The sequence below is a fragment of the Bactrocera oleae genome, chromosome 3 (assembly GCF_042242935.1).
Source record: "Bactrocera oleae isolate idBacOlea1 chromosome 3, idBacOlea1, whole genome shotgun sequence".
Classification (NCBI taxonomy): Eukaryota; Metazoa; Arthropoda; class Insecta; order Diptera; family Tephritidae; genus Bactrocera; species Bactrocera oleae.
Genome location: NC_091537.1, coordinates 70,696,455 through 70,723,247, shown reverse-complemented (window position 1 = coordinate 70,723,247; position 26,793 = coordinate 70,696,455). Strand labels below are relative to the sequence as shown.

At 36.1% G+C, this 26,793-nt stretch overlaps 1 protein-coding gene across 1 annotated transcript in view; it reads left to right on the top strand.

Annotated features, from left to right (window-relative positions):
- Positions 1 to 5,197: 5,197 nt before the first annotated feature.
- Positions 5,198 to 26,793, top strand: part of Oatp26F (Organic anion transporting polypeptide 26F) — a 32,388-nt gene continuing 10,792 nt past the window's right edge. The window contains exons 1-2 of the mRNA XM_014232984.3: positions 5,198 to 6,013; positions 25,769 to 26,079. Coding sequence (XP_014088459.2) covers positions 5,698 to 6,013; positions 25,769 to 26,079 — 627 coding nt within the window. The 5' untranslated portion in view covers positions 5,198 to 5,697. The remainder of the gene's footprint in view (positions 6,014 to 25,768; positions 26,080 to 26,793) is intronic.

Here is a 26,793-nt window from a genome sequence, read left to right as displayed (position 1 = left end):
TTGTCATCTATGTTTAGCGATTAAAAATTTTCCGAATCGGCGATGAATACCCTCCTAGATTTGCCATTGACTGTAGAAGCTCGACCCATTGGAATCGTTTCCGCTGGATCTAGGGTGGCAATTATAATAGTATTTAGTTGTAATTTTAGCGTTGAGCTGTTTAGTCAAAGAGACCGAAACCCATATCGGTGGAAATTGGAATCGAAGCAACGGCCAAACCTTATATAGAATTAAAATTGATTAGAGCCAAATTATTTTGGTACGCTTTGTCTGCTGTTGCTATTTTTTGCTACACTGAGGTCCTTGAATCACAAATATGGAGACTTAGAAGTTTTATGTCTACTCATTTATGTTTATTATAAGCTCTTTGGAGGTAAACGCCTTACTGACCGATCTCTACCCTACATGTTCTTATATTCCATTATTCCTATGTATTGCTAAAGAAGAGCATTAAATAGCAACACGCATTGCTTGGTGCACTGATTTTAAGCATAAGCATGCACTGATAAATGGTATATAACAACTTTAACGAGATCCCCATTATGAACTGTGTCCGGCATTAATTATGCACATTAACGTGCCGACCGACTGACAGTCTATACACGCCGCCTTTCATAGAATTCAAATTTTAAGTTAATAAAAGGAAAAAAAAATTAAATAGATATGACAAAAAAAATGTAAAGAAATAAAACAAAATGCAACCGTAGTGGAGGGGGTAAACAGAAATTAATATTCGTGTACACGTTCCAACATTGGAATTTTATTTATTTGTGTACAAAATTCGAGGAGTTAAACACTGGTATAAAGAGCACTGTCGGCTCTGGCGGTATTCGCTGATAAGCCGATCGAGTGAATGAGCCGCATAGCCGCAGGGAAATTGTGGGAAGCTGCGTGTTTTCGTTCTTGTGGTATGCAACAGTTTGATGCCGATACACAAGCATGCAACACAGCGTTGCAGAAGAATGTAAAAAACAATAACAACAGCAATTGTGGAAATGTGAAAGACCAGAAGATAGCCGTGTTGATGGTTGCAGGGTTGGACGGTGCAGCGCCATGAAATTTCCATCGGCATTCGCGTGCCGGACGACCGACACACATTGATGAGCGTGTTGACAATCCATATTGTTGTTGTTGTAGTTTCAATAATTACCAGTGAATGCAGGCTTGTATCATTTGTTTACATTTTACTACCCCAATCATGTCAATTAATGATGCTTACTCTTGAGCTCACACTTCTGCACACAAACATTACATACACACACACTCATACACACACATGTACATTCGGTACAGCCCGTAAACGCGTGGGTGGCGCGTTCTTTTATGCTGTTATGTCAAAAGGTCAATAACAGCATTTTAACAGTGATAAAATGGGATTTTGTTAACTCACACAGTGTTCAAGGAGTGCGATCAAATTACTTAAAATTTAAAAGTATCAATCAAAAATATCCTTCCTTTAATATAAAAATCGCAAATTGATTATATTATGATCATACATATATTCTTAACCTTTAGGTTTTTTCACATTTTCTAAATTAATAAGAAACAGAAGGAGAAAAAAACATAAGAAATTTTAGTTTTTAACACAAAAAAGTTTACGTACATATTTGAAATATTGACTCAACATTTTTTTTTTGGGAAAATTAATAATTGGTTGGCTCTCCTTTTGCAACAATAATTGCTTGAAGACATCGACGCATGCTCGGACTAACACTTCTGTGTTTTTTTTGACAATTTTCTTCCATTCAGCCGTCAAAGCTTGTTTAAGAGTCTCTTTGAATGTTATATGGATCGTGCAAATCTTCTTTTCCAACAAATTCCAAATACGTTCTATGGGGTTTTTGTCCTTAGATTGGGTAGACGTAGTTGCTTAGTAATGTATAAGAGCCCCTCCTATTTTATTCTATTGAAATAAAAAGTTTTTTTCACAGTAATCCTAGCTGGGTTGCACTCTGTTCGAGGTTTCCCTTCAAAATTTTTAATTAAATGTGTTTGTCCATTGTTGAATCAATAAACACGTTTTCACCTCCATGTTTAACAGTTGGCGTTGAATTTTGTATATTTAAGGCTTCATTGGGGTTTCTCCATACCTTCTGAGCGCCATCCGAACCAAAAATATTAAATTTTGACTCGTCACTCCATACCACGTTATCCTAAAACAAGTCAGGTTCATGAACTTATTTTCGTGTAAATGCAAGCCTCTTTTGCCGATTCACCAAAAATGTTAAATGTTTTTTGGGTGCAGTTTGTGCTACGCTCTGAGGTGCATAATACTTCCTTCTATACTTTTGGTGCCGATTGCCTTGGGTCTACCTGTATTACACCCAGGATTGTACGTTCATTGCGTGCTATTAATTTTTTTGGACAACCTGAACGTGGTTTTATTAGAATTTCTATATGTATGAATTATTGTCTGTACACTCGATGGTGATAATTCGGCCAATTTCACGTGCTCCATTCTCTTTAAAATACAAGTCCAAAATAATATTTTAAGAATAATTGATTACAGTTAGATTTCCCCGAAAAACGCAGAAAAAACAAACAAAACAAGAAGGGTACTTAAACTTTTTTGGTGTGATTTTTAGTTTTGTGATTGTTTTTTTTTTTTGTTTTTTGTTTTTTGACAATGTCGAAATCCTGGTTGAAGCGAAGAGCGTTGTATGAAAAACATTTTCCGATTACGATTTGTTGGAAATTCAGTCCATGAAATGTTGAGGAAGTTGTGTACGGAACCTATTTTTGCTCACTGTATCTACCAAACTTGGTGGGTACAATTATTATTTTACAGTGTGAAAGGGTTATGATCATGTACAATGTAAAATAGTACTTTCATAAATGTACGGTTTAAAACAACTAGATAATGCCACAAACTCTATATTCGATATTAAATCTAACATGTAAATCGGTTAATCGAGTAATAGGCGCCACATTGTCCACATTAAGGGACATTTCCTCTATTCCAAATGGTTGGCCTTAATAGTCGTTAATTTGCTTTGTAACATATGTTGGTGCCACTTTGGAATGGCAATTTATCCTAGGTATTTCTCCATTTTACCATATATCTCTTTCTCTGCTTTCGCCATTAACATAATTAACATTCATTGATTGATTCAAATTCAAAGCAGGATTAGACTTGAACTCGGATTAAAGAGTCCTAAGTTTACATGATGCTTCACCGGAAGAGCCAGTTGACTTTAAGAAAAGGAATGATAGCGACTTTGAGTTTGATTTGGAAACCATTTATTATTTAGAAAGTAAGAAGTGATGTCTCTATTCGCAACTTATGTGTCACTTTCAAACTCTTGGATGGATAATGTTATAAAATGTCTAGTAAGAGAAATTCATTATATTTTAATTTTTGTTCAATAACTTGTTGCTATTTTGAATATAATTTCTAATGCTAAAAAAATGGGGTAGTCTATTTTCCACCAGCAAAATCATTCACCGTATACCCTTAACCCTTACTATCACGCGTCCGGAGTTTCTGGCGAGCCACTATCAATGTGTGTGGCGTTTTGCTGATCAAACACAATTCCTCTCCTATTGGCCGCTTCTGAGCGATTGCTTCCTTCAGACGGTGGAATTGTTGACTCCGAATTATGAGTTTGGGCGAAAGGGAACCGACCGTTTTCGATTGACGTTCTCAAAAGTTACCCACTTTTCATCACCAGTAACCGTCGGCTTCAGAAATGTATCGATTTTGTTGCGATTCAGCAGCGATTTGTTGATGGAAATTCGTACTATTTTTTTGTTGCTATGTTAAATAGTGAGGGTGCAATCTTTAGTTCCTGGGCAATCGTAACAATGCTTACTTCGCGATCTGTTTCGACGATTTCTATTATTTTATCCATATTTCTGACAATTGGTCTACCAGAGCGTGGAGCATCTTTGATTTTATGCTACTTTATCAGGCCTTATCTAAGAATAATTTTACAATATAGCGCATTTTAGCTTTTTTGATGTCCATCTTTGATGCGTGCTCAAACAACACTGAGTCAAGCCATCACAAAACTAAATGTGAAGTTTTTTAGTACGAAACGTAATCTTCCTAACTATATGTAGAGTAACCCGATATTAAACCAAATTATGGATATCTTTTTATTAGATCTTATATGAGCCAATAATGACAGTTTTTCCGCTAGGGCTTCAAGTTAAAGCATAGGGTAAACAATTCCACCAGACCCTTCAAACGATGGAATGGTCTACCGGCACATTGATGACCGGCTTTTGTTGGAATATTCAGGAAAGCCTAATCTTATATCTTTTGTCTAGAAATTTTATTATCTACTCGTATATTTTATTTATATTGCCCGAACTACGTAATGCTGTTTACACTGAGTTTCAACGTTGTACACCCACTGTTAATTGTCTACGAGTATTATTCGTGCACGAACGCTGTTAAAGTTAACATACGTGTATTTATTTGCGACTTCTATTTAGTTGATGGTTTTGCTGCAGATGCGCAGCAGCTTCCTGCTTCCTGAATGAATGTTTCAAGTTGCCAATACGTTTACGTTGAATATGCTACCACAGCGTTGGTAGTTGGCTCCATTGTTGGTTAATGATGTTCGGCCGGTGAAGTTGTGGATGTCGCCGCATTTAGTTGCATTTTGTGTCTCTGCTTAAATAGACGTTGAAGCGGTTGAAGCGCGTAAAAACTTTTCTTATCGAAGTGTTAGATAAAGTAATGTGCGTGAGATATGAGACAGAAAGGTTTTAAAAATATTATATTGGAAAAATAAAATACAGTAGTTCATTTAAAAAAAGAACAAGTAAAATAAATAGCTGAGGTAATAACAAGAAATTGGAATTAATTAAACAAAAACATAATAAATAATAAAATCAATAATTGAGTAATGAAATATGAAATAACAATAAGTATTGTACTAAAGAATTCACAAAATTGTTTAAACATAATTTTGTTGAAAAAATTGAGAGAATTATGCGAAAACAATTACCATAAAATGTAATGAGATTCCAAAAAAAAATTAATTACGTAAATAAATATTCATTCATTAAACAAAAAATAAAATGTAAATATTATATATAAATTTTAATAAAAAAGTGAAATTAAAAAACAAGATAAAACATTAACTTTGGTTGCACCGAAATAATAATACTTTTCACAGGTGCATTTCTTATAGCAAAAAAGGGTATAAAAGATCTTGATCTTGATTTTTAACGGTCAGATTGTATGGTAGGTATATGCTAAATTGATCCGATCTAAACAGTTTCTCCAGAGATTGTACCGTTAATTTGGATAATAATCCATGCCAAATTTCGTGAAGACATCTCGTTAAATAAAAAAGGTTTCCCTTGTATGGCTTTTGATCGATCAATTTGTATGGCAGTAATATGCTATTTATATATGTATTTGGTTTCAATCTAAACAATATCTTCGGATATTCTACCGTTACCTTGGATAATAATCCATCCATGATTTTGATCGTTCTGGACAGCTATATGCTTTAGTAATCCGATAACGGCGGTTCCGACAAATGAGCAGGTGTGAAAAGAATGTGTGCAAAATTTCAGATTGATATCTCATATAGATAGACGGACATGGTTAAATCGTTAAATTATATTTACTGGTAATAAACTTAGATGAGGGGAAGTTAAAAAAACTATACAACATAAAAAGAAAAATTGAAATAATTAACTCTATGCAAAGAGAATAACTCTTCTCACGTAATTATAATGAATCGAATAACGGCTCCTGAAGTGTTATCAAACAATCAAACGCGTAACGTGTTGTCAATTAGCAATCTAACTGTAATTAGTGAAATGAAAAATGCCAAACAAACTGGTGAAATTTCACCACAAATCGATACAAACTTTATTGAACTGTCGCCATCGGGTGATTTAAGTGCTTCGCAAGCATCCTTCGACGTCATTTCCAATAAGGAACCGGAAAAATTGTTTGGTTGGGAAAAATTTAAGCCAACATTTCTACAACGTTTTTGCAATGCAAAATGGGCACTCTTCTGGCTTTGTTGGGGTGGCGCTATGCAAGGTAAGTTCCGATAGTTTTAGTGACATCTCTTAAGCGGCAAAGCGAAATGATCGCGTGGAGGTCTTTAACTAACTGTATTTTTCTCTTACTGACATAAATTTATATAATTATTTACTAAGCATCGCGTTGTGTATAAATCAATTCGTTGGCTGCTGTTGTAAATTAATGAAATAATTGAATTTAAATCTCAATGTCGCATGCCACAACAGAGACAATGAAAGTGAGAGTAATTTTGCGCGCCAAGAAGTGCACAATGACAGCAATAAAATTTATAAGATATAAGTGAGTCAACTGACACTGGTTAACAAAATTAATTAAGGGGTTACATTGATTTTTTTGAGCAAAAAACTGCCTTTTTTCAATAACTTTTTTTCATATAAAATATAATCAAACACTTTACTATTCCAAAGATACATATTTTGTAAAGATTTTGTGATATTTTCAAAGGAAAACATTCAAAACTCGGCGATTACGACGTCATTTCTGGCAGTCCCTAAAAAAAGGGGCTTTCGCGTTGACAACAGAACTTCTTGCATTATCATCAAAAATAAAAAGGAAAAAATACGTGTTTTAATTAAGACCTTCTAGAGATGTGGTTGCTCAATTTCGCCCGTTTTTACAATGTTGAATACGAATTTCGAAATAATGTCTTGCACCAAATTTGGTTGAAATTAGTAGATCAGTTCCTGAATGAAGTCCTTTTTAAAAACTCGGATGTAAAATAGCTTTAAATTGTATCAGATGGGAAGTAAAGATGTCAGTTAAAATTGTTAGAGTAGTTGTGGAGACATGAGATTTTACCTAATAGTGGACGGTGTCACGCCCATTCAATCATTCAATTTTCATTGTAACAATTCTACGGGTTCTTCAAAAACCTGAAATTATTGCGAGAGCTTTACTCCCACATATAAAAAGAAATTTGCTTTAATTTACCACAAAAATTTAACTAAAATAAGTTGATTAAAATAAAATATCTTTCGGCTTATGTTAACTAGTGCATTCTCATACGTACTCATGTGTATTTCTGCCCACACATGAGACACTCAAAATATAAATAATATAGCTCATGGTTTAACGTTTGTTTTGGTCCGATGAACATCTGTACCTCATATTCTTCATTTATAAGTTAAGGAATATCGGGAAGTGTGGGGGTATTCAACAAGACATCTTTTGCAAACGATAGTGGGCGGTACATAACTGAATAATTTCATTACCGCTGTTACATGTTGCATTGGGCCTTTATTTTTGCATTTTTAGGTTATGCATTACAAAACGTCCGAGCTCAACTTATTAACCTTTAGCAGTCAAAGGTTTCAAAATTCTAGGATAATAATTGATTTTAAAGTCAAGCGATAAGTAAGTTATTGTAATTTCGCGACATTTTGTTGAACCACAAACCGATATTATTCAAAACTATAAAATCGTTGATCTCTTTACCTTGACCTTTACGAATGTTTATTCAATATAACCGTGGTAAGATATTAAAGTATCTTATGACGATTTGAAATTATGCGGGACTGTTTGAGTTCGAGACTCGAGGTTTGGAATAGGAAAAATTGTATTTTCCATTATTTGGTTTTAATTTATAAATGATAACAAGCTTCTTAGAAGGTATATATGGCACTTGTTGGGTAATATCAAACGTATCTATAAATATTTTAATCTATGTTTCCTGAGTTAGCAGGGATGTAGGGTTCTTTTAAGGTTTTCTGATCATGTTACTACTTAGCTCAAAGTCTTTTTCACAACATTTCGTTCTGCTGGTACTTAGTTTTAAATGGTGATAGTGACTTGTGAGTATTTCTACTAGAGTTCTTGTGCTATTCCTTTTGATTTTAATAATCGGCATGTGCGGCCCATATTGCATTCATACCACGTTTGTCTGCTTGTTGAGCAAGTCGGGGACTTACTCCACCGAGACTCAGCTATATCTATAACATGTTTGTCGATTAAATGTTTATAAGTAGCTAGAGACATATATATATATATGGTAATATACGAGATGTGTTCAAAGGAAAAGGTGAATTTTGATTTTTCGCGGGCTGTGAACATTCGATTATCGATATTTGGTTTTTGTTATAATCGGACACATAAGTTTATCATGTGCTTGCATTTGGAGCCAATTTCGATTAGTACAATAGTTTGTTTTTGACAACAAGAAAAGTTAGTCACGTTTTTGTGTTCTCTTTGATTTTTGACTTGTGAAAGAAATGGATCAGAGAATATGTATTAAATTATGCCCTAAGAATAAAGTGCTCCAAGGCACTTGAAATATTGACTGTGGCAGAAGGCGAAGATGTTGATGACGATGAGCATCCTGGAGGTGCGAGCACGTCAACAAGCAAAGAAAACAACGAAACTTGAATCACTATTAGGGAATTTGAGGAGAATGTTGGCATATCAATCGGCTCATACCATTCAATTTTCTCCAATGTTTTTTGCATGAAGTTTGTTCCGAAATTGCTAAGTTTTGAGCTCACACATCAGTTTACAGGTCAATGCTTATTCGTGAATTCGAGCAACGAAATAAAATTTCAGACGACATCGTTATCAACGGTTTTTGCAATTCCTAATTTGGAATGTGTAGGGATATTATACCTTATGATGCGCGTCGTAGACGATGACAGAGTTGATTGAAGTCTTTTTTTGAAAGTATTCTGTGAGAGCTACATGAACCTTTGTGTATGACCAAGCAAAGCTCGAATGATGGGTTTTAAAAAAATAAATAGAGTGCTGTACCTGTATAATTTCCTATTTTAGGAGGTAATTTTTGTAATGACACTAACTTGTGAAACGTAGAAAATTGAAGCCTTAAGGAGTTTTTAAAGCTTGGGCCAATATAATTCAACCTCGACACCCATTTTCACACAGTCGATAGAGATGCTAAAAAAATTTATTTCCAGTGAATTTTGTTATTATAGCTTCAGTGACATAGGAGATACCCACATTAAACTTATTAGGGTGCGGGACCACGCCCACTTAAAAAAAAATTTAACTGCAGATGCCCTTCCCTAATGTGATCCTGTATACCAAATAAGAGTCTTGCATCTTGTTGTGGAGCTTAGTTATGGCAATTTATTTGGTTTTGATTAATGGCGTTTTGTGGGCGTGGCAGTGGTCCGGTTACGCCCATCTGCAATACCGACCGTCTTACGATACCATGAAACATGTGTACCAAGTTTCATAAGGATATGTTAATTTTTACACAAGTTACAGCTTGCACAGACGGACGGACGGACAGACAGTCAACCGGATTTCAACTCGTCTCTTCATCCATATCATTTATATACATAACCCTATATCTAACTCGATTAGTTTTAGGTGATATAAACAACCGTTAGGTGAGCAAAACTACTCTGTAGCAAAAAGTTGCGATAGTATAAAAAAACTCCACTTGCAACAGTAACAATAAATGCTGCAGAGCTTTATAAGTAGTAGTCCGTAGTAGGCACATTACGAAGTTAATGTTTTTGCATTTATTAACTAACTACTAGTAACTCCTAGAAGAAAATGTTGTAAACCCCATATATATAAATGCTCAGCGTGCCGTGCTGAGTTGATTTAGCCGTGTTCGTCTGCCTGTATATGTTGTACGTGAACCTCGAGCTATAGCTGCTTTTTTATCTGTGAAGGGTATTTTGGCTTCGAAGTTAACGTTTTTTCTTGTTTTTTTTTTTCGTATGACCCAGTATTTGATAGCAGTTTGGAAAGAGTTGTTTCTTATCTGGCTGAAATAAAAAAAAAAAATACTGAGTCACAAAGTAGCTAACGGTGTCTGCTACCTCTTTTCTTTCCATGTATGTATCCATATTCACTATTCAGGACTGTGTTGGCTTTACTCGTTCTGAATGCAAGTAGTGACTTTAAATATGAGTTATTATCAAAAGAGATTAAGCAAATAAGTTTGCAACTCTTTACCGGCTGAATGGGCAGGCAATTGAAAGTGCATATTAATGATCAACAACTTAGTATTTGTTTAGAGGTAACCCATTGCTGAAGGCAAATATTTGCATAGTGTTTGCAAAACCAAAAGATTGTTAGTACTTACTGCTGCATATGAGGAACAGGTCAGTGCCACAGGGGCGTTGAAATTTATTTAGAGGCACACTTGCATATAAATGGTTAGGAGGAAATTCTTTAATTTTCATGTTTTTAAGTATGTAAAGTGATATGTGGAATTTAAGGGTATCAGCTAAAGCTTTTCACGCTGCCTTTTGAAACTTTTTAATTCTAAATTTGAAAAAACAGTTTTGTGACATTTGAGAAAGAAGATTGTTTGACAAATCTTTAAAGTTTTCAATAAAATTTGTTTACTGATGTAGCAAATATATATATAAACTGCGCTTACATACAAGCAAATTGTTTAGAAGAGCTTTTTCTTCCACTTGTGGTGTGTGGTGGCACCAACAACTTTTTGTTCTAGCCCGAACACCTAATTTTGGTAAATACCTTTTAATATCCCTCACTTCTGGTTTCTCGTCACAAAACTTTTTATGCATATTTAGAAACCGGATAAAGTCATCAGTAACCTAGTCTTGAGTATGAGAAGAAAACTATTATCTTAGTTTAGGATTTCTTTTTGGTTTTTGCTTCAGAGTACATCTATCAGAAGTTTCTCTGTACGAGTATGTAGAAACAATTTATTTTTCTGAGTTTTTATTATTTCTTTAAGACAAGGCGAAGTTTTTAAATTATTCTGCTTCTTTAATCTTGATTACTATTGAAATTTATTTCAATTGTTCGCAAGACTACGAATCGTTGAAAAACGAAAACAAAATACTTTGTTGAATTTAAGGACAAGAAGAAGCTTTCGATCATTAAATTTGGAACAATATTCACCGATATATTGTAAATATAACTGCCAACCTTTTACTCCTCAGTCTATCAGTTTTTGAGATATCGATCCATAAGAAACTGCTCATTTGTCGGATCCGCCGATATCGGACCACTATAGCATATTACTGCCATACAAACTGAACGATCGAAATCAAGTCCTTGCATGGAACAGTTTTTTATTTGACAATATATCTTCATAAAATTTAGTATAGATTATTGTTCAGTGCAACGGTACAATCTCCTTACGAATTGTTTAGATCGGACCACTATAGCATGTAGCAGCCATACAAACTGACCTAACAATAAAGTTCTTGTGTGGAAACTTTTGTATTTATGTAGCGTATTATAGCTTCGATGCAACCAAAGTAAACGTTTCTTCTTATTATACTGATGGAAACGGGATAAAAATATTTGTTGAAACTTTTCTAAAATATTCTTACATGGTGAATATCGGTTATGTTGCTGTTGTAGCTATAATGTAGGGAAATGCTGTCGAGTTGACAGTATAAACCTAAACCAGATCTTTGTTGCTTTTGTAACATTATTTATATGTTAGTATGTGTTTTCTAGAGATATGCTAAGTAGGCTACCGTGTCGGCGATTATCTCTGCACGGCGAGGAAGTTTTTCAAATATGTAAAAAAAAAACTTCGTACGAGACTAAAGTTGGAGAATATGGTGAATGGAAGAGAAAAGTTCGTAGCAGGTTTAAAAACCTGCGCGTTGTTGTGGCGGAAGAGCACTTTTTTCTTTATCAAAGGGATCAGTTTTTATACAATTCGACGCCGAATCGGTTCAATAATTTGAAATTTGTCCCCTTTCCGTGAAATTCACTGTTTCGAGTGTTCATTGTTTTTTGTCGTCTACCAGTGCTTCATCGCCTGTCAAGAAACGACACAGAAACCCCTTTACATTGAACTTGAACAGTGTCAAACACATTTGTGAAGTGGTCCGATAGTTGCACTCGTTATCTGGACCGAACATGCACTGTACCCAACGCGCCGACAGTTTTTTTATTCTCAATATATTTTGAAAGATGTGACTACCGCGAAATTTTTGATGTCTACTATCTTAGTTGCTTCGTGCAACACCAATACGAGATCGTCGACTTTTGTCGCGACATCCACCGTTGAAGCAGTTTTCGGTGCCACAAACTGGCACTGAATTACTGACCTCATTTTCCATTTTTCTAAAATGCGGTCAAAAATTCTCTTGAAATTTTAACATTTATGGGACGGTGACGTTAAGTACTTGTCAGACCGCGCTCGTAGGCACAGCACTTAAATTGTATTTATGGCTCTTAGTGATATATACGACTAATACTTAAAATTTATACTGGCTTTAGCACACAGATTAATCGACATAGTTAATTGGCCGAAATTCATTTTATGAATGCAAAAATAATATGGAACTTTAACAACATGCACGCCACAAATGAAGTAGCTGCACACAAACATACACATGTCCGAATATATTCGTATATGTATGTTATATGGGGTAGTTAGTAGCCCAGAAAAATTTTCGACGGCCCATAATTCATGTAAATGCCATTTTAGCTGATTAATATTTTGAGTCACGTGCCCGGCGGCAAGTGTGGGTTCACGACGCGCATCGCGCGCCTACAACTGTAATGAAATCATTTATGAAGATTTATTGCCGCACGTTGCATGCCGTCCAGTCACCAGCTTAGCACCCTGCATCGCAGGCAGCGCAGATACCAGCAGCGAATGGCAACGAATGCAGCAACCGTAAACATTTCGTTGCACGCGCTCAAATGGCGCAACAGATGTGCCCAGTTGCCATTGACTAAGCTATTGCCAGTTGCAACTAAGCATGCCTGTTGTCCGTTATTTACATGCACATATATATACATACATACTAACACTTGTGCGCTTCGCGGCTATGCTAAGTATTTTGCTATGGGCTATTTTTAAGCAGTGTCGTGTTTGTTATACCAAATATTCTACTCATCTTGCAACATTAACTGCAGCACGTGCATTCCATCACTTTGTGCGTGGTGGTGTGTTCTGTACGCTGAGGAACGAGTGTGCACAATTATGAGCACCCTTAGACATAGTGACGCCGATGAGATTGAGCTGCTTACCATAAATGTTGTTGTGGTTGTTGTAAAAAAATAGTTAAATGAACTAATCTATGGAAACGATACCCTGCTGCAGCGGTTGTCTAGCATTTTGAAGCGATTAGTTAACTGGGTGGTATAGTATTAAGTGGCAGTATATGTAATATTTTATGAAACAAAAAAAAAACCGCTAACTTCGGCTGTACCGAAGCTGTAATACCCTTCATAGGTGTATTTTGTATAGCACAAAAAGATATAAAAATATCTTTATTTTCATTTTGATGGCAGCCATAAGCTATAGTTGCCCGATCTGAACAATTTGATCAGAGAATGTAGCGATGCCTTAGATAATAATCTATGCGAAATTTCGTGACGATACAAGAACTTGAGCGCGATTGGTTAGCTTATATGACAGTTGTTATAGTTGTCCGGTCTATACAATTTGATCGGATATTGTGGCTATGTGTGAGATAATAATCTATGCCAAATTTCTTGACGATACCTTGTCAAATAAAAAAGGTGTCCATTCATAGACTTCAGTTTGATCGGTTAGTTTGTATGGTAGTTATATGCTCATTACATGCGATATCTCAAAAACTGAGGGACTAGTTCCCGTGTATACTGACGGAAAAACAGACATGGCTAAATCGACTCAGGTCGTCACCCTGATCATTTATATACACATATATTCTATAGGGTCGCCGACGTTTCCTTTTGGGTATTGCAATTATTTTAAATCGAAGAAATGTGGAGAATATAATAAATATTGTGATGTCACTTTTAGATGAAATATCTCAGTAAATGCTCTACCAATTTCAAGGGTAGGATAGGTTGAAGGATCGCACTTGGACTAATATATGTAGATCTTGTGAATCCAGAAAATAGAATTCTTTTATTCAGATCATATAAGTCGACAAAGCGCCTTGAGGTCAACGTAAATCTGATTAGACGTTTTATTTCTATTTCCACAAGTTTAACGGGATGTCTGAGAGTGTATGCTCCCAGTTGATCTCGCAAAGAGGAAACAATCAAGAACGTAGAGTTGAGATGCTTCTATCTTTTTTCTTTCAAACAGCTTCTAGAACTGGCATCCGGTAAGATTCTTAACCCTACCGCGTGAACACCGATAGGGTAATGAACAGCTAGAACCTCTACAACTAGAAAAATCTAACATTACTGAGAGCGAAGAGCTCACAAGAACTCTTTTGAAAGACAATAATTAATGAAGGTCAGCAATAACACAAAACGCACGAAAAGAACGGAGCTCTAACCCTTTTCCATTCAAATAATAATATCGTCGCTATGTCTTTGCAGCTGATCAGCTTTGCAGTTGCCGGCGATTTCGCTGTGGTCTTGCACCCATACTAAACTTAGTATGAAGTAATTCGATGCTATTGATAGCAAGGTTAGACATTCTTTAACTAGTCTTGAACGCACGGTTCGTGAGCTTAAAACTAGTAATGCCATTCTGTTATCAGAGTGAATAGTCCCTTCTCTAAAAGTGGCTACCGCTGGAGCAGTAAGTCTACTGCTATCTTAACGGCAGCAGTAGTTAGAAGACTCCGGCAAAACTTTGAGCCATTTGTAAAGAAGCTGGCTGTCCCTCTCCTCTAGCAACTTCTATCTACCCACATCTTTCGTTATAGTTTAAAATGGCCGAATCAGTCTATAACCCCACCTATATAAATATTGTATCGATTATTAGTTTTTTCAACTTATTTTTCGAGTTTTCTGATTCTATCTGCTCTCATATAATATTATGTTGTATAGAATTTTGGTTTCATTCGAGTTATATTTTGTTTCCTCTAAGAAGTATTTTGAAAAATTTATTAAAGGACGGTTTTAAAAAAGTGTTTCTTGCTTCCATGCATCTTAGAACGGTGACGGAGAGGAGTGATCAGGATGAAGGGAGTGACTGTCTGTTCGTCCGTCTGTGCAAGCTGCAAAGTTGAGAATTTTTGAGGAAACTTGGTGCACATATTTCTTGGCACCGTCAGACGGACATCTTCTGTTAAAAAAATTTTAAATTGTGATTACTCGTTTAATGAACACGTCAGAGACTTTAAATTTTACACGTAGGATGGTACAGTTAAGGTTAACCGAAGCTAATACAAAAATTTCTACAGTGGGCGTGACACCTTTCACTTTTAAGTGAAAACCCATACCTCGGGATCTATAAGGTGGCTGACGAATCGTGCTACAAAAATAAACCGTTATACATTTTTTTAATCAATGCATTACATTTATTCTTTTTATTGTGTAGCAAGTTTTAATTTGTATAATGAATTATTTTTAAAAATTATGGACCGTAAATGAATAATTAGAAAATTATTCATTGCGGTCTGAAGTGTGGATTTCCTCAATTATTGATTAATCAGATTTCTGGGTTTTGTTTTGTACTCGTACACCTCTTGCTTTACATAACCCTATAAAAAAAAGTCTGATGACCTTGGAGTCCAGCGGAAAGTGGAGTTTCTTAATATTAATTTGTATTCAAATTTTCGTTGGAGCTCCGCAATAACCGGTCTGGCTATGTGTGTAGTTGCTCCATCTTGTTGGAACCAAACGTTCTAGATGAAGTTACGTCGCGTCTTATTTCTGGATTTGAATCACTCTATGAACGTTAATTTTGCTTGTTTACATTTCCGTTTAGATCAAAATAGGACATCAGACATTAACAGGCAATTTATCAAGTTATTGTCTTCTTCGGCCATTTCAATAATTTTTTGGCAAAATCGCAGTTGCTATTTAACTTTGTACGGAAACAAGTTTAAGTCATCATGAATTATCCGTTGCACCGATAAGTTGAAAGTCGAAAGTCTTGGATTAGCCTGAATTGTCGATGCAATCGTCGCGATTGTTCTTGAACACTAACATACGGATCTCAATGGTACGGTCTTCTTGCGATTCCTCCAGATTCGGGAAACATGTTTATTAGGGTGGAGCGAAAAAAAAATTTTTTTTTTTACTTTGCCCGAGGGTAAAATCTGCAGATTTTAAAAAAGGAAAATTTTTGGCCAAAAAACATTTTTTTTAACATCTAGAGGCAGATCAGTTTTAAAGTAAATTTCGAGTTAAAATTTTTTTTGGACAAAAAAAAATTATTTTTGTTTAAACTCCATACATTTATATAAAATTTACCGTATGTGACGGTTTTTGTCTCAACATTTATTTTAACGTTTAAGGAAAGCATGTTGTCTTTTAAGACTTTTTCTAAAACTAAAATATGACCACAAAATTTTTTTTAAGTTGATAGCTTTTAATTGGCCAGAAAGAGGACTCTCCACAGCTTCTAGAACACTTATAAAAAATTGTTTACGAAATAAATATTTTAGCTCGAAAACTCACCCAACTCTTTTCGTTATTCCAAGCATTTATTTTTAAAAACCTTAAATAACAACCGTAAAACCAACAAAATTAAAAAAGTAGGTCGATTACTCACACAGAAAAAAGTTACTACGGTTTGTTTTTGTAGCACGATTCGTGAGCCACCCTGTACTTGACCGATTTCAAACAAATTCGGTGTACCTATGTGTTCGGCATACGTATGTCACAGTGCGAAAATGGAGGAAACTAACTACCTACCACGAACTACCTACCACGCCTACTTCCCATATAACACAAGTTTAAATTCCATCTGATTCGTTTACATTTTAGTATACAAATAACGTACCAATTATTATAACGGGACAACGAATAGTGCGCTTACAGTAGCCTATCTTATGACCAAAAATTGTCAAAATTTTGTTTAAGCTCCCAGATATCGATTAGCTCAGATGGAGCCCAGTACCCATAGTTGACTTTTTACCGAATATATCGCTTAATGTGTGAGATATATAATTCAGTGAGGATCTTTTCCTGATAATAGTATGTCTTTATGTCCAAAATGGGTTGAATCGGGTCAATACTTCCCTTAGCCCCCATATACCTAATATAAAGATTTTCGAACTTCGGGTGACTATATACCGCATATATAGGCCAAACAGTGTATTTGGATTGGGCGAAATCTTTAATTAAACCCCATATAACTAATATCAGCATTTTCGAACATTCGTCTGACCTTATTCCATTTGATGGGTTATGGTATGTGAGGTACCTTAATGAAACCTTGGGAACATTTTATTAGTATGTGGCATGTTAGTAGTATGTGGTAATGGCGAAAATTGATTGTTTCAATACTACCCCCAACTCCCAAATACTACTTATAATGATTATCTTTATCTTTATATTTATCATCTAAACTCTAGACTATTTGATCTTACGCTTTACTCGAAAATGTTGCTGATGAATTGTAGATGCAAAAGATTTTTATATTTGCCACTTGTCCCACGAAATTATTATATAATATTAAGATGAGCATTATTGCTATCGAAGTGGGATCGGTCTGATTGCAGTACATCACCTCAGAAATTGTTTCGCAAAAGGAAACGTCAGGGACCTTATAAAGTATACATATAAATAAAGGGCGTGACGAGCTGAGTCAATTTAGCCATGCCCGTCTGTCTGTATATATGCGAACTAGTTCCTCAGTTTTTGAGGTATTGATTTGAAATTTAAAGTGCTCATTTGTCGGAACGGCCGATATCGGACTACTATAGCATATAGCTGACATATAAGCTGGACGATTGGAATTAAATCCTTGTATGAAAAACAATTTTATTTGACAAGATATCTTCACCAAATTTGACATATTGTTCAAGGCAACGCTACGATCTCCGAATAATTAAATAAGATCGGACCACTATAACAAATAGCTGCCATAGAAAAAGACCGATCATAATTAAGTTTTTTATGCTTTTTCATTTGTGAAGAGTATTCTAGCTTTTGTGCGACCAAAGTTAATGTTTTTTCTTTTTTCTCATCAGTTTAATAATTAAGCTTTGAAAACTGAACACTTTGAACTTGCCTTAAGCAGTATATTTTATAAAACTTAATAGTTAACAAAAATCTATTTTAATGTATAACAAGTAAGGAAGGCCTAAGTTCGGATGTAACCGAACATTTTATACTCTCGCAAAGTCAAATGGTATACTCGTTTGAGATTTCTTTGTGGATTGACTGATATTTTCGGTAGAAGGTCAACTATAGGCACTGGGGTCCACATAGTTAGTACTTAGGGGTTTGAACAGTTTTGGTTCGATTTAGACAATTTTTGGCCGCAAGGTGGCATACTTTAATTGCATTATTCACGCAAAGTTTTACCCCGATATAATCATTGTTACCTGATTTGCATAGTGGAAAGTGAAAGAATCAGATGGAATTGAAAATGGTGTTACATGGGAAGTAAGCGTGGTTGTAGTCCGATTTCGCCCATTTTCGCACTATGACATAGAAACATGAAAAGAACGTTATGCACCGAATTTGGTTTCGGTTGAGCAGATCTCAAGATATGGGTTTTCACCTAAAAGTAGGCTGTGCCACGCCCACTGACTAATTTTGAACGCGGTTTCTATAAAGCCAATTTATACCATCTCAGAGATAAAATTTAATGTCTCTGGCGTGTTTAGTGCTTGATTTATCGCGCTTTTAGTAGTTTTTAACAGTACGGTTATATGGGGAGTGGGCGGAGTTGCCACCCGATTTCAACTATTTTCACACCGTCGATAGAAGTGCTAAAAACATTTGCTTCTAGTGAATTTTGTTATTATAGCATTAGCGGTTTAGGAGATATGCACATTAAACCTATTAGAGGCGGGACCACGCCCACTTTTTAAAAAAAGTTTTAACTGCAGATCCCTAATGTGATCCTGTGTACCAAATAACAGTCTTGTATTTTATTGCGGAGCTTAGTTATGGCAAGTTATTTTTTTTTGATTAATGGCGTTTTGTGGGCGTGGCAGTGGTCCGATTACGCCCATCTGCAATACCAACCGTCTCACGGTACCAAGAAACATGTCTACCAAGTTTCATAAAGATATCTCAATTTTTACTCAAGTTAGAGCTTGCACGGACGGACGGACAGACAGTCACCCGGATTTCAACTCGTCTCTTCATCCTGATCATTTATATATATATAACCCTATATCTAACTCGATTAGTTTTAGGTGATACAAACAACCGTTAGGTGAACAAAACTATTATACTCTGTAGCAACAGGTTGCGAGAGTATAAAAATCAATAATAATGTATTTTAGGTCCCTAAGGTGCCGCCTAATTCATATTATGAGGAGTCCTTTTGAGAGAGAGCGAAGCTTACGCGAGAGTTTGATTTTATCTATTGAATGGTTACCGCTTTCAGAAAAAATCTTTACCATAAGTGTGCGTTCAATTTGAGTCGAAATTTGGAGTCATCCTTTAATAATTGCACACTTAGCTACGGATCCACAGTTGGTCAAGGTTTCATGTATTGTGTTATCTGAAAAGTGACCTCGAAAAGCGTCTCACGAGGCTATACGTTTAAGCAGGGCTTCTGATCTATTATAATTTATTTGTTGTACTCCTCGTCAGTGACTTTTAATTTGTGATGATGGCTTTCTCTTTTCACATACAAATCGACCATACCATTCTCATTTGAGGAACACATATACATATATATATACATGTCTAGTAGTTTCCATAAATCGTGGCGTAAAACGTCTTAAGCGAAAATGGGGTCTTATGTGAAGTGTATGCGTGTATCAGTGTGTGCGTATGGAAAATATGAAAACGTTCGATAAATACGATTAAGCGCGTGCTGTTCACACTTCAACCAATCAAGCCAACAGCCAGCTTCCGTTAAGGAAGTAGCAAAATCGACAAATTGGTTTTTCACACCACCCAACACAATGCAAACGGGGCACTTTACGGACACACACAACCTCACATCTACCATCACACCAACTTGTAAATAGTACTTAGAATGAGCGGTGAGTGATGTGTGTGGACATAGGAAATCTTAGCAGCTAGTTGACTGTTCGATGACTTTGTGTCATGTTGTACCTGCCGATGCTTTACAGCGGCGAAGGAAAATGGACTGAAATGGACTTAAATGCAATTTTGTGAATTTTGAAAAGAAATTCAATTTACTTCCAACAATGCTGATTGTGATAGTCGCCAACTACCTTTTCATAATGAGATTTAGTTATTATATTTATTATTGAATATTTTTAGAGGTGAGTGATGGACAGTTTTGTTGGATGAGTTACTGTCACTTACACTCTTTTGAGTTGATTTACAGAGTGTTTGTTTCATATACAGCGTTTCGTAGTATGGACGGAAAACAGACGCGGTGTTGTTCTTATATATTTTAAGACATACGAGTATCAACTCTTTTAAAATATATGTAAAACCTATTTAAGAAGTAATTAAGAACAGTTGAAGTTTATTGGCCTCCCGATTGAAGAGCACTCGCATCATGCTAAATAAATGAAATAGGAGAATATACAAGGGTGGTTTGACAAATCAGTAATTATTTTGTATGTCATTTAAGTTGTCACAATATTAAAATTTATCTAAATTCTAACAAGACAGCAGCGTCTAAAGTTAGTATTTCAATAACTAATAAGTTAATTTTGACTTTACTCACCGTTAGCAAATAATAATTAAAAAGGAAAGAGAGTCGATTTAGGCGGGTGCTCAAAGAACTGATCGCTAGCGAGTCGATGAAAAAAAGGGAAGCGGGATCCTTCTTTTGGTCCCATATATATCTGTTGATGTCTTCATGGTGGTGTGATCGGTGTTAAGTTGTATTTGTGTGCGTGTTGGTGCATGGTGTAGTGATGTGGAATGTATGGTATGTAGGTGTGGAATGTATGGTAAGTAGATGTGGTGATGTGGATGTGAATTGGTGTAGTGTGACAGTGTCTTACAGTGAGGGGGGATTGAGTGGTCATTTAGCCATCCCGGCCCCCCTAGGCAAATTATTAGCCTAGTAGTCGCTGCAGCTGTTGTAACGTTTCCACAACGCTGCTCAGTCCATTGGAACGACGTGGTTGCGGTCTAGGCTGTCGACGCCGTGGTGTTACATTCCGCGGGTGTACCGCACGAGTGGAGGGTCGAGGTCCTGTTGCGCGGCTTCGCAGAGTAGGTGGCCGACCAACGTCGCGCCTCGAGGTGCGATGAAGTAGTGTGTGATGTGGTCTGCTGCAAATTTGGCACAGACCCGTGGACACACACTCTTGAGTCCCATGCGTGTGCGATAGGCAGTTTAGACAGTGCCCGTGTGCCTGGGCAACCTGTTGTCGTTGCAACGGTCGCATACCTTTGAAAATCCAACAATGTTGCAGGCGATGTGGGCGCCGACAAATGGGACATCGTATACGATGTGCCTCTGAAGGCGGCGATGATAGCGTCGGTGAAGGTCGCGTGCCACCGCGAGGAACTGGTGCTGACATCGGTGTCGTTGCAGGTGCATTTGCAGGGGCAGTTGCAGCTGCAGATCGGGGCGTTGGGGTAGGCCCCGTGCGTGGCACGTTGGTAGCCGACCGCACAGTTGGCGTGGGAGTTATCCACATCCATGTTAATCTGTAGAAAAGAGTTGTTTAATTATGCAGAGTTGTCATATAAAGGATATGGATGATCGTGCCACGTTATGTGGCATGAATGGGTCATCGTATTGATCGACCATTTTTTTATTAGTAATTTGTTATTTTTAACGGTTATTAACGAGTTTTTCGGTTTTTTGCTTATTGATTTGATTATTTTAGGATTGCGGTAGTATCGGTTGATTGTTTGCGATTTGCTGTGTCACTATTATCGGCGGTTGGGAGAAAGCATAGCTTCACGAGCGCTCTGGTTAGCATTCCGCTTTGTGTACGAAGATCAACCACTCGTATGTGACCGTCGGAGCCGTAATGTAGCTTTTCTATGCGCCCAAGCCGCCATTCGGTAGGAGGTAGACCATCATCATGGATGATGACACAATCTCCAAGCTTTGGTGCTTGTTCAGGAGTCTTCCAACGGTATCGTTTATGGAGATCCTTTATGTATTCTTCTTTCCATCGACGGCTGAAATCGTGATGGAGAATTTTAATTCTTTCCCAGCGATTTAATAAGGATAGCGACTCCACGCCTGGCTCAGGTATGGCCAGAATGGGTGTTCCTTTGAGAAAGTGCCCTGGAGTTAAGACTGTGAAATCTTGCGAAAGGATTGTAAGAGGCCGTGAATTGAGAACGGCTTCAATTCGAATTAATAATGTCGTGAATTCATCGTAATTGAATTTGTAATTTCCAGCTACTTTTTTGAAGTGGCACTCTGTTCGCTCTGGTGAATCGATGACTGCTATATAACTCGAAAATGCTTAATAATTAGACTAATATTTGAAAGCCGACATTCAAGTATACTAAAAATACACAATATTTAAAGAATTAAGGGAATAAAGTCATAGTTCGATGCAAGATTTTCACTAACGTTGAGCTAGAAAAGTACAGTCAGACATAACCCATCATCCCCAAGAAATTATGTTTAGCAGAAATATGATTGCAATTGTAAATTTGGAATTTTATATTTTTGAAATCTAGATTCTTTTAAAATTTGTATTTGGGTATAGTCAGAAACTATGACTTGAGAATATTGTTAAAAGAATACAACTATTAGTCGACATATCAGATTTAACCCGGGCTGACAAATAAACAACCTTTTCAAATCAAGTAGGGAGTTCAGTTTTGTTGTTACGACGTTTTCGCAAAAAATTTAGGTCCTTTGGTACCAGTCAATTATTGATCCGCTTCAAACTAAAAACATTAATCAAAATGTCGTTTCATAAGAGATGTTGAGATCTTCTTTTATGATATCTATGATACCGCCATTAACAGAGGTAGTTGGACGACTCGCATGAGACAAGTTTTCGATAACTTCACGACCTACACTCATTGGTTTGTTCCACTTAAATACTTATGCTCGGGATAAAGTAGACTCCTAAAAACATTTTCAACATTTTTCACGATTCCTTAAACGTGATTCGATTGGAGACACAAAGTTTTAAACAAACTCGTTGTTTAAAACATGCATTAATTGTCATTTGGATATCAAACTTCACACGAACATGAAAAAAGGTTGTACCAGTCTATGGAAGATTTTTTATCTATTCGGTTTGCGAGCACAGTTCAGATGGACCACTCCCAGCCAAGTTTGATCAGATGTATATGTATAAAACTATAGTTGTAAAAACCCAGTTTTTCTAGGAGTCCTCCTGGTCAGTGAAGAACTTCGGTCTAAAGTCTTTTAACAGTGAATTAGTTAATACTATTTTGAAATTTGAAGCAATCCAATCCTAATGAAATAAAGCTGCAAGTGGTAGTAAAGGAGTTCTATAGAAATAATTGACTTTGGGCTGAGAGATTTTTGATTTAACTTACATACAATTTTTGAATACGAAGGGATCCATAGCAAACTTCATGCCAGTATTTATGTGGTCAATTGAACTTCTTAAAAGACACTTTACTGCATCTCTCTTCACATCTTCGAAAACTTTAGGGTTAAGTAAATCAGGCTCAAGGAATAGGTTAATATAAATGTTTGAAAACTTGGCAGGGTTTTCTGGTACTTACACATACTATTGTATATAGTAGATATCGTAAAGCCACTAAAGTTAACGAAACCGCAGAGGTGGTATTCAATAGTCACTAGCCATCCTTTCAAGCACAAAGCCGAACTTACCTTAGAAGTTGACTTATTTATAGAAATACCCTCGTTGATTCATGTTGGTTCGTAAATAGGTGTCTGTATGTAGGCATCCACCTACATAATTAGCTGTTTATCAAAAGTGTAGCATGCATATTATTGCAACCCTACCGTAGCAGTCGTACGTGACTGAGATATAGTCTCTTCTATTGAAGAAAAGTGGCATCAAGCGAAATCATTGCCCTTATTGATTATTATTGTCAGAAGAGAGCTTAAGACAACGAGCGGGCAACTGAGTAAAGTTACTTTAAGAAACAGGAAAAATAAAATTCCTTCCCAATTTTATGGGTTGTGAAACCAATATGCAAGACAACGGTCGTGGTACCATAAACTCATCGAGAAAGCATTTATGGTCGGGGACAGAATGCAGACAACAGTGCTTACCATAGATGTGTTGGATACTTAGGTCTTATTATTCCTAAACTAGCATATAAAGCATGTGTTGAGTTCAGCAAAATCTATGCTCACGAAATCAGCTCGGATTACTACCCTTTGAAATTTACTTAAAGTTCTTTGACCATTAAAATATGAAATCGTGAGAGTCTAGTAAAAGCATCTCATTGCCTTTAAGTTGAAGGCAAGGCGATTTTAGTCCATACTTGTAGTACTTTAATTTGCTTTTTATACCCTAAACAGGGTATATTAAGTTTACCACAAAGTTTGTAATACCCGGAAGCAGTCGTCGTAGACCCGATAAAGAATAAATATATGTAACCGAAACGAGTTGAGTCGATTTAGCCATATCGGTCTGTCTATCTGTATATGCGGGAACAAGTCCTCAGTTTTTTAGATTTCTTCCCAAGAAGCTGCTCAAACTGTCGATATTAAACTACTATAGTATATAGCTGCTATACAAACTGATCGATCTGAACCAAGTCCTTGTATGGAGAATTTTTTTATTTAGCAAGATAACTTCCCAAAATTGGACGTAGATTATTGTTCACGGAAACGCAACAATTTCCGAAACAGATGGGACCAATATAGCATATAAGTTTTTAGATTTAGTTATACATATAGTTGCTATACAAAAAATTTACCTGTGAAGGGAAGTATAGCCGAAGTTAACGTTTTTTCTTCTTTTTATAACGTTTTTATTAATTTCACCTGAATGTTTGTATGTGTGTAACTTTTTTCTGTGCAAGTGATAACTTGAGTATAAATTTAGATATCTTGACAAAACTTGCTACGTATGCTCCTTGGCACCTAAGAGAGCTCAGTTTTGCAGATAGCGTAATCGGACCACCGCAACCGCCATTAAGAGAAAACTTGTAAAGTGCTATAACTAAGCACTAAATAAGGATAAGCACTAGATTAAGACTGTAATTGGTATCGCGGTAACAAGAGACACCTATTGGCTGACATTTTTTTTAGAGTGGCTGTAGCCCAGTCCAAACCGCTGAAGCTAACTCAACCAAATATGCTTGGAGGAAGTATTGTTAGCGTTTTTTTACACGCTGTGAAAATGAGAAAAATCAGATAATAACCATGCCCACTCCCCATATAATGTTAAATATAAAAGTGCGATAACTTACTGAAGCATTAAATTTCACAAACAAGAGCTGTAAAAATTGGAAAAAATCCTATATCTCAGGAACTCTCGAACTAATATAAACTAAATTTGGTATGTGAGGTTACCCAGCCATTCCTATCGCACACTGTGGAAATGGGCCAAATCGTACAAGGACTATAAAACTTACTATTAACCTTCGAGAGACAAGGCATTTTCAGGGCATATGTGCTTTTAAAGCACATTAAAATAAAAAGTGAAAATAAATATAGTTTCAAAAAACTAAACAACACACTAAACTAAACTTAAAAGTGAAGAATAATTCCTTATATGAACTGAAAGAATTATTCACATAAAAATATTTATATTATTGTGAAAAAAGCGTGGCATGGCTTGTGCCATAATTTTTCGTATATCGAGCACGTCACACTTTTCTCACAATACAAGTATTTTTCGGTCAATATTTCTATCAGTTTATATAAGGAATTATTTTTCACTTTTTAGTTTGAAGTGCTTTGAAAGCGTGTTTTTTAGTTTTTTCAATCTATATTTGTTTTATTGTTATGAGCTTTTAGAGCCACTGTCGATGCTTTCTTTGCTTTATAGCAGTCATCCAGTTATGGACACATATTATACGATTAATTAAAAAACGATACAAAAATTAGCTAAAATTATAAATTAAATCTTAAACAAGCTTTTTTTTATATAAGTTATTTCGCTTTTCTTCTTTCAGGGCTTATCGTGAATGGCTTTATTAATGTCGTCATTACGACTATCGAACGACGTTTCGGACTGCGCTCTCGTCAAACGGGTCTTGTCGCCAGTGGCTACGATATTGCCTCTTTCGTTTGCCTGGTGCCTGTCACATATTTTGGTGGACGTGTTGGTGCATCAAAGCCAAAAATTTTGGCATGGGGCGTTATTCTAATGGGTATTGGATCGTTGACATTTGCGCTACCACATTTTCTAGTCAGTAGTTATCGTGCAACAATGAGCGATAGTAATGTTTGTCAAAGCACCGCTACAAATGGGACGCGTTATGAGGTAAATATTTTAAGTACATATGTATGTACCATATACACTTAGTAAATAATTAGTGACTTTTTAAAAACCTAAATAACTCGAACTACAGTCGAACTTTTGTACAACGAAGTTTTCTTTATAACGAATTAATTTGCAGAACCTTACCTTATAACGAGCAACCTTTTACTAGTAATTTCTGCATCAGTTCTCAATCTGCAATTCATGTATAAGCCTTTTCAAACAATGCTTTATTATGAGTTTTCTATATAACGAAGTTTATTTTTGTTCCCTTGAGGTTCGCTATATCGAAATTCGACTGTATTTTTACATCAACTATAAAATAACGGACGATGAACATATACATGGTGCAACGCAGTAGTCCAAGTTTTCAGGGATGTAATTAAAGGAAGAGAGAATTTCAGCGTGACCCTGTTTGGACTCCTTCATATTCTCTGAGCTTTAGAGCAATGCACCTGCCGACAATACAAGTCTATGGGTGCCATGTGTAGAATGGCATTAAGTAATGGTGTCCGCAGTGCACCAGAGATGCCTATGAAAGCCGCTCTTTGCACATGTTTAAGCTGCTTAGCAAGTGTAGTCTTTGCGAACGCCTTCCACCAGACGAATACACCATAGAATATTATTGCCTTGACCAAGGTTTCGTAGAGCCAATACACGACTTTTGGTGAAAGTCTCTACCTTTCCCCTATAGTTTCTTTACAGCATTAAAGGTAA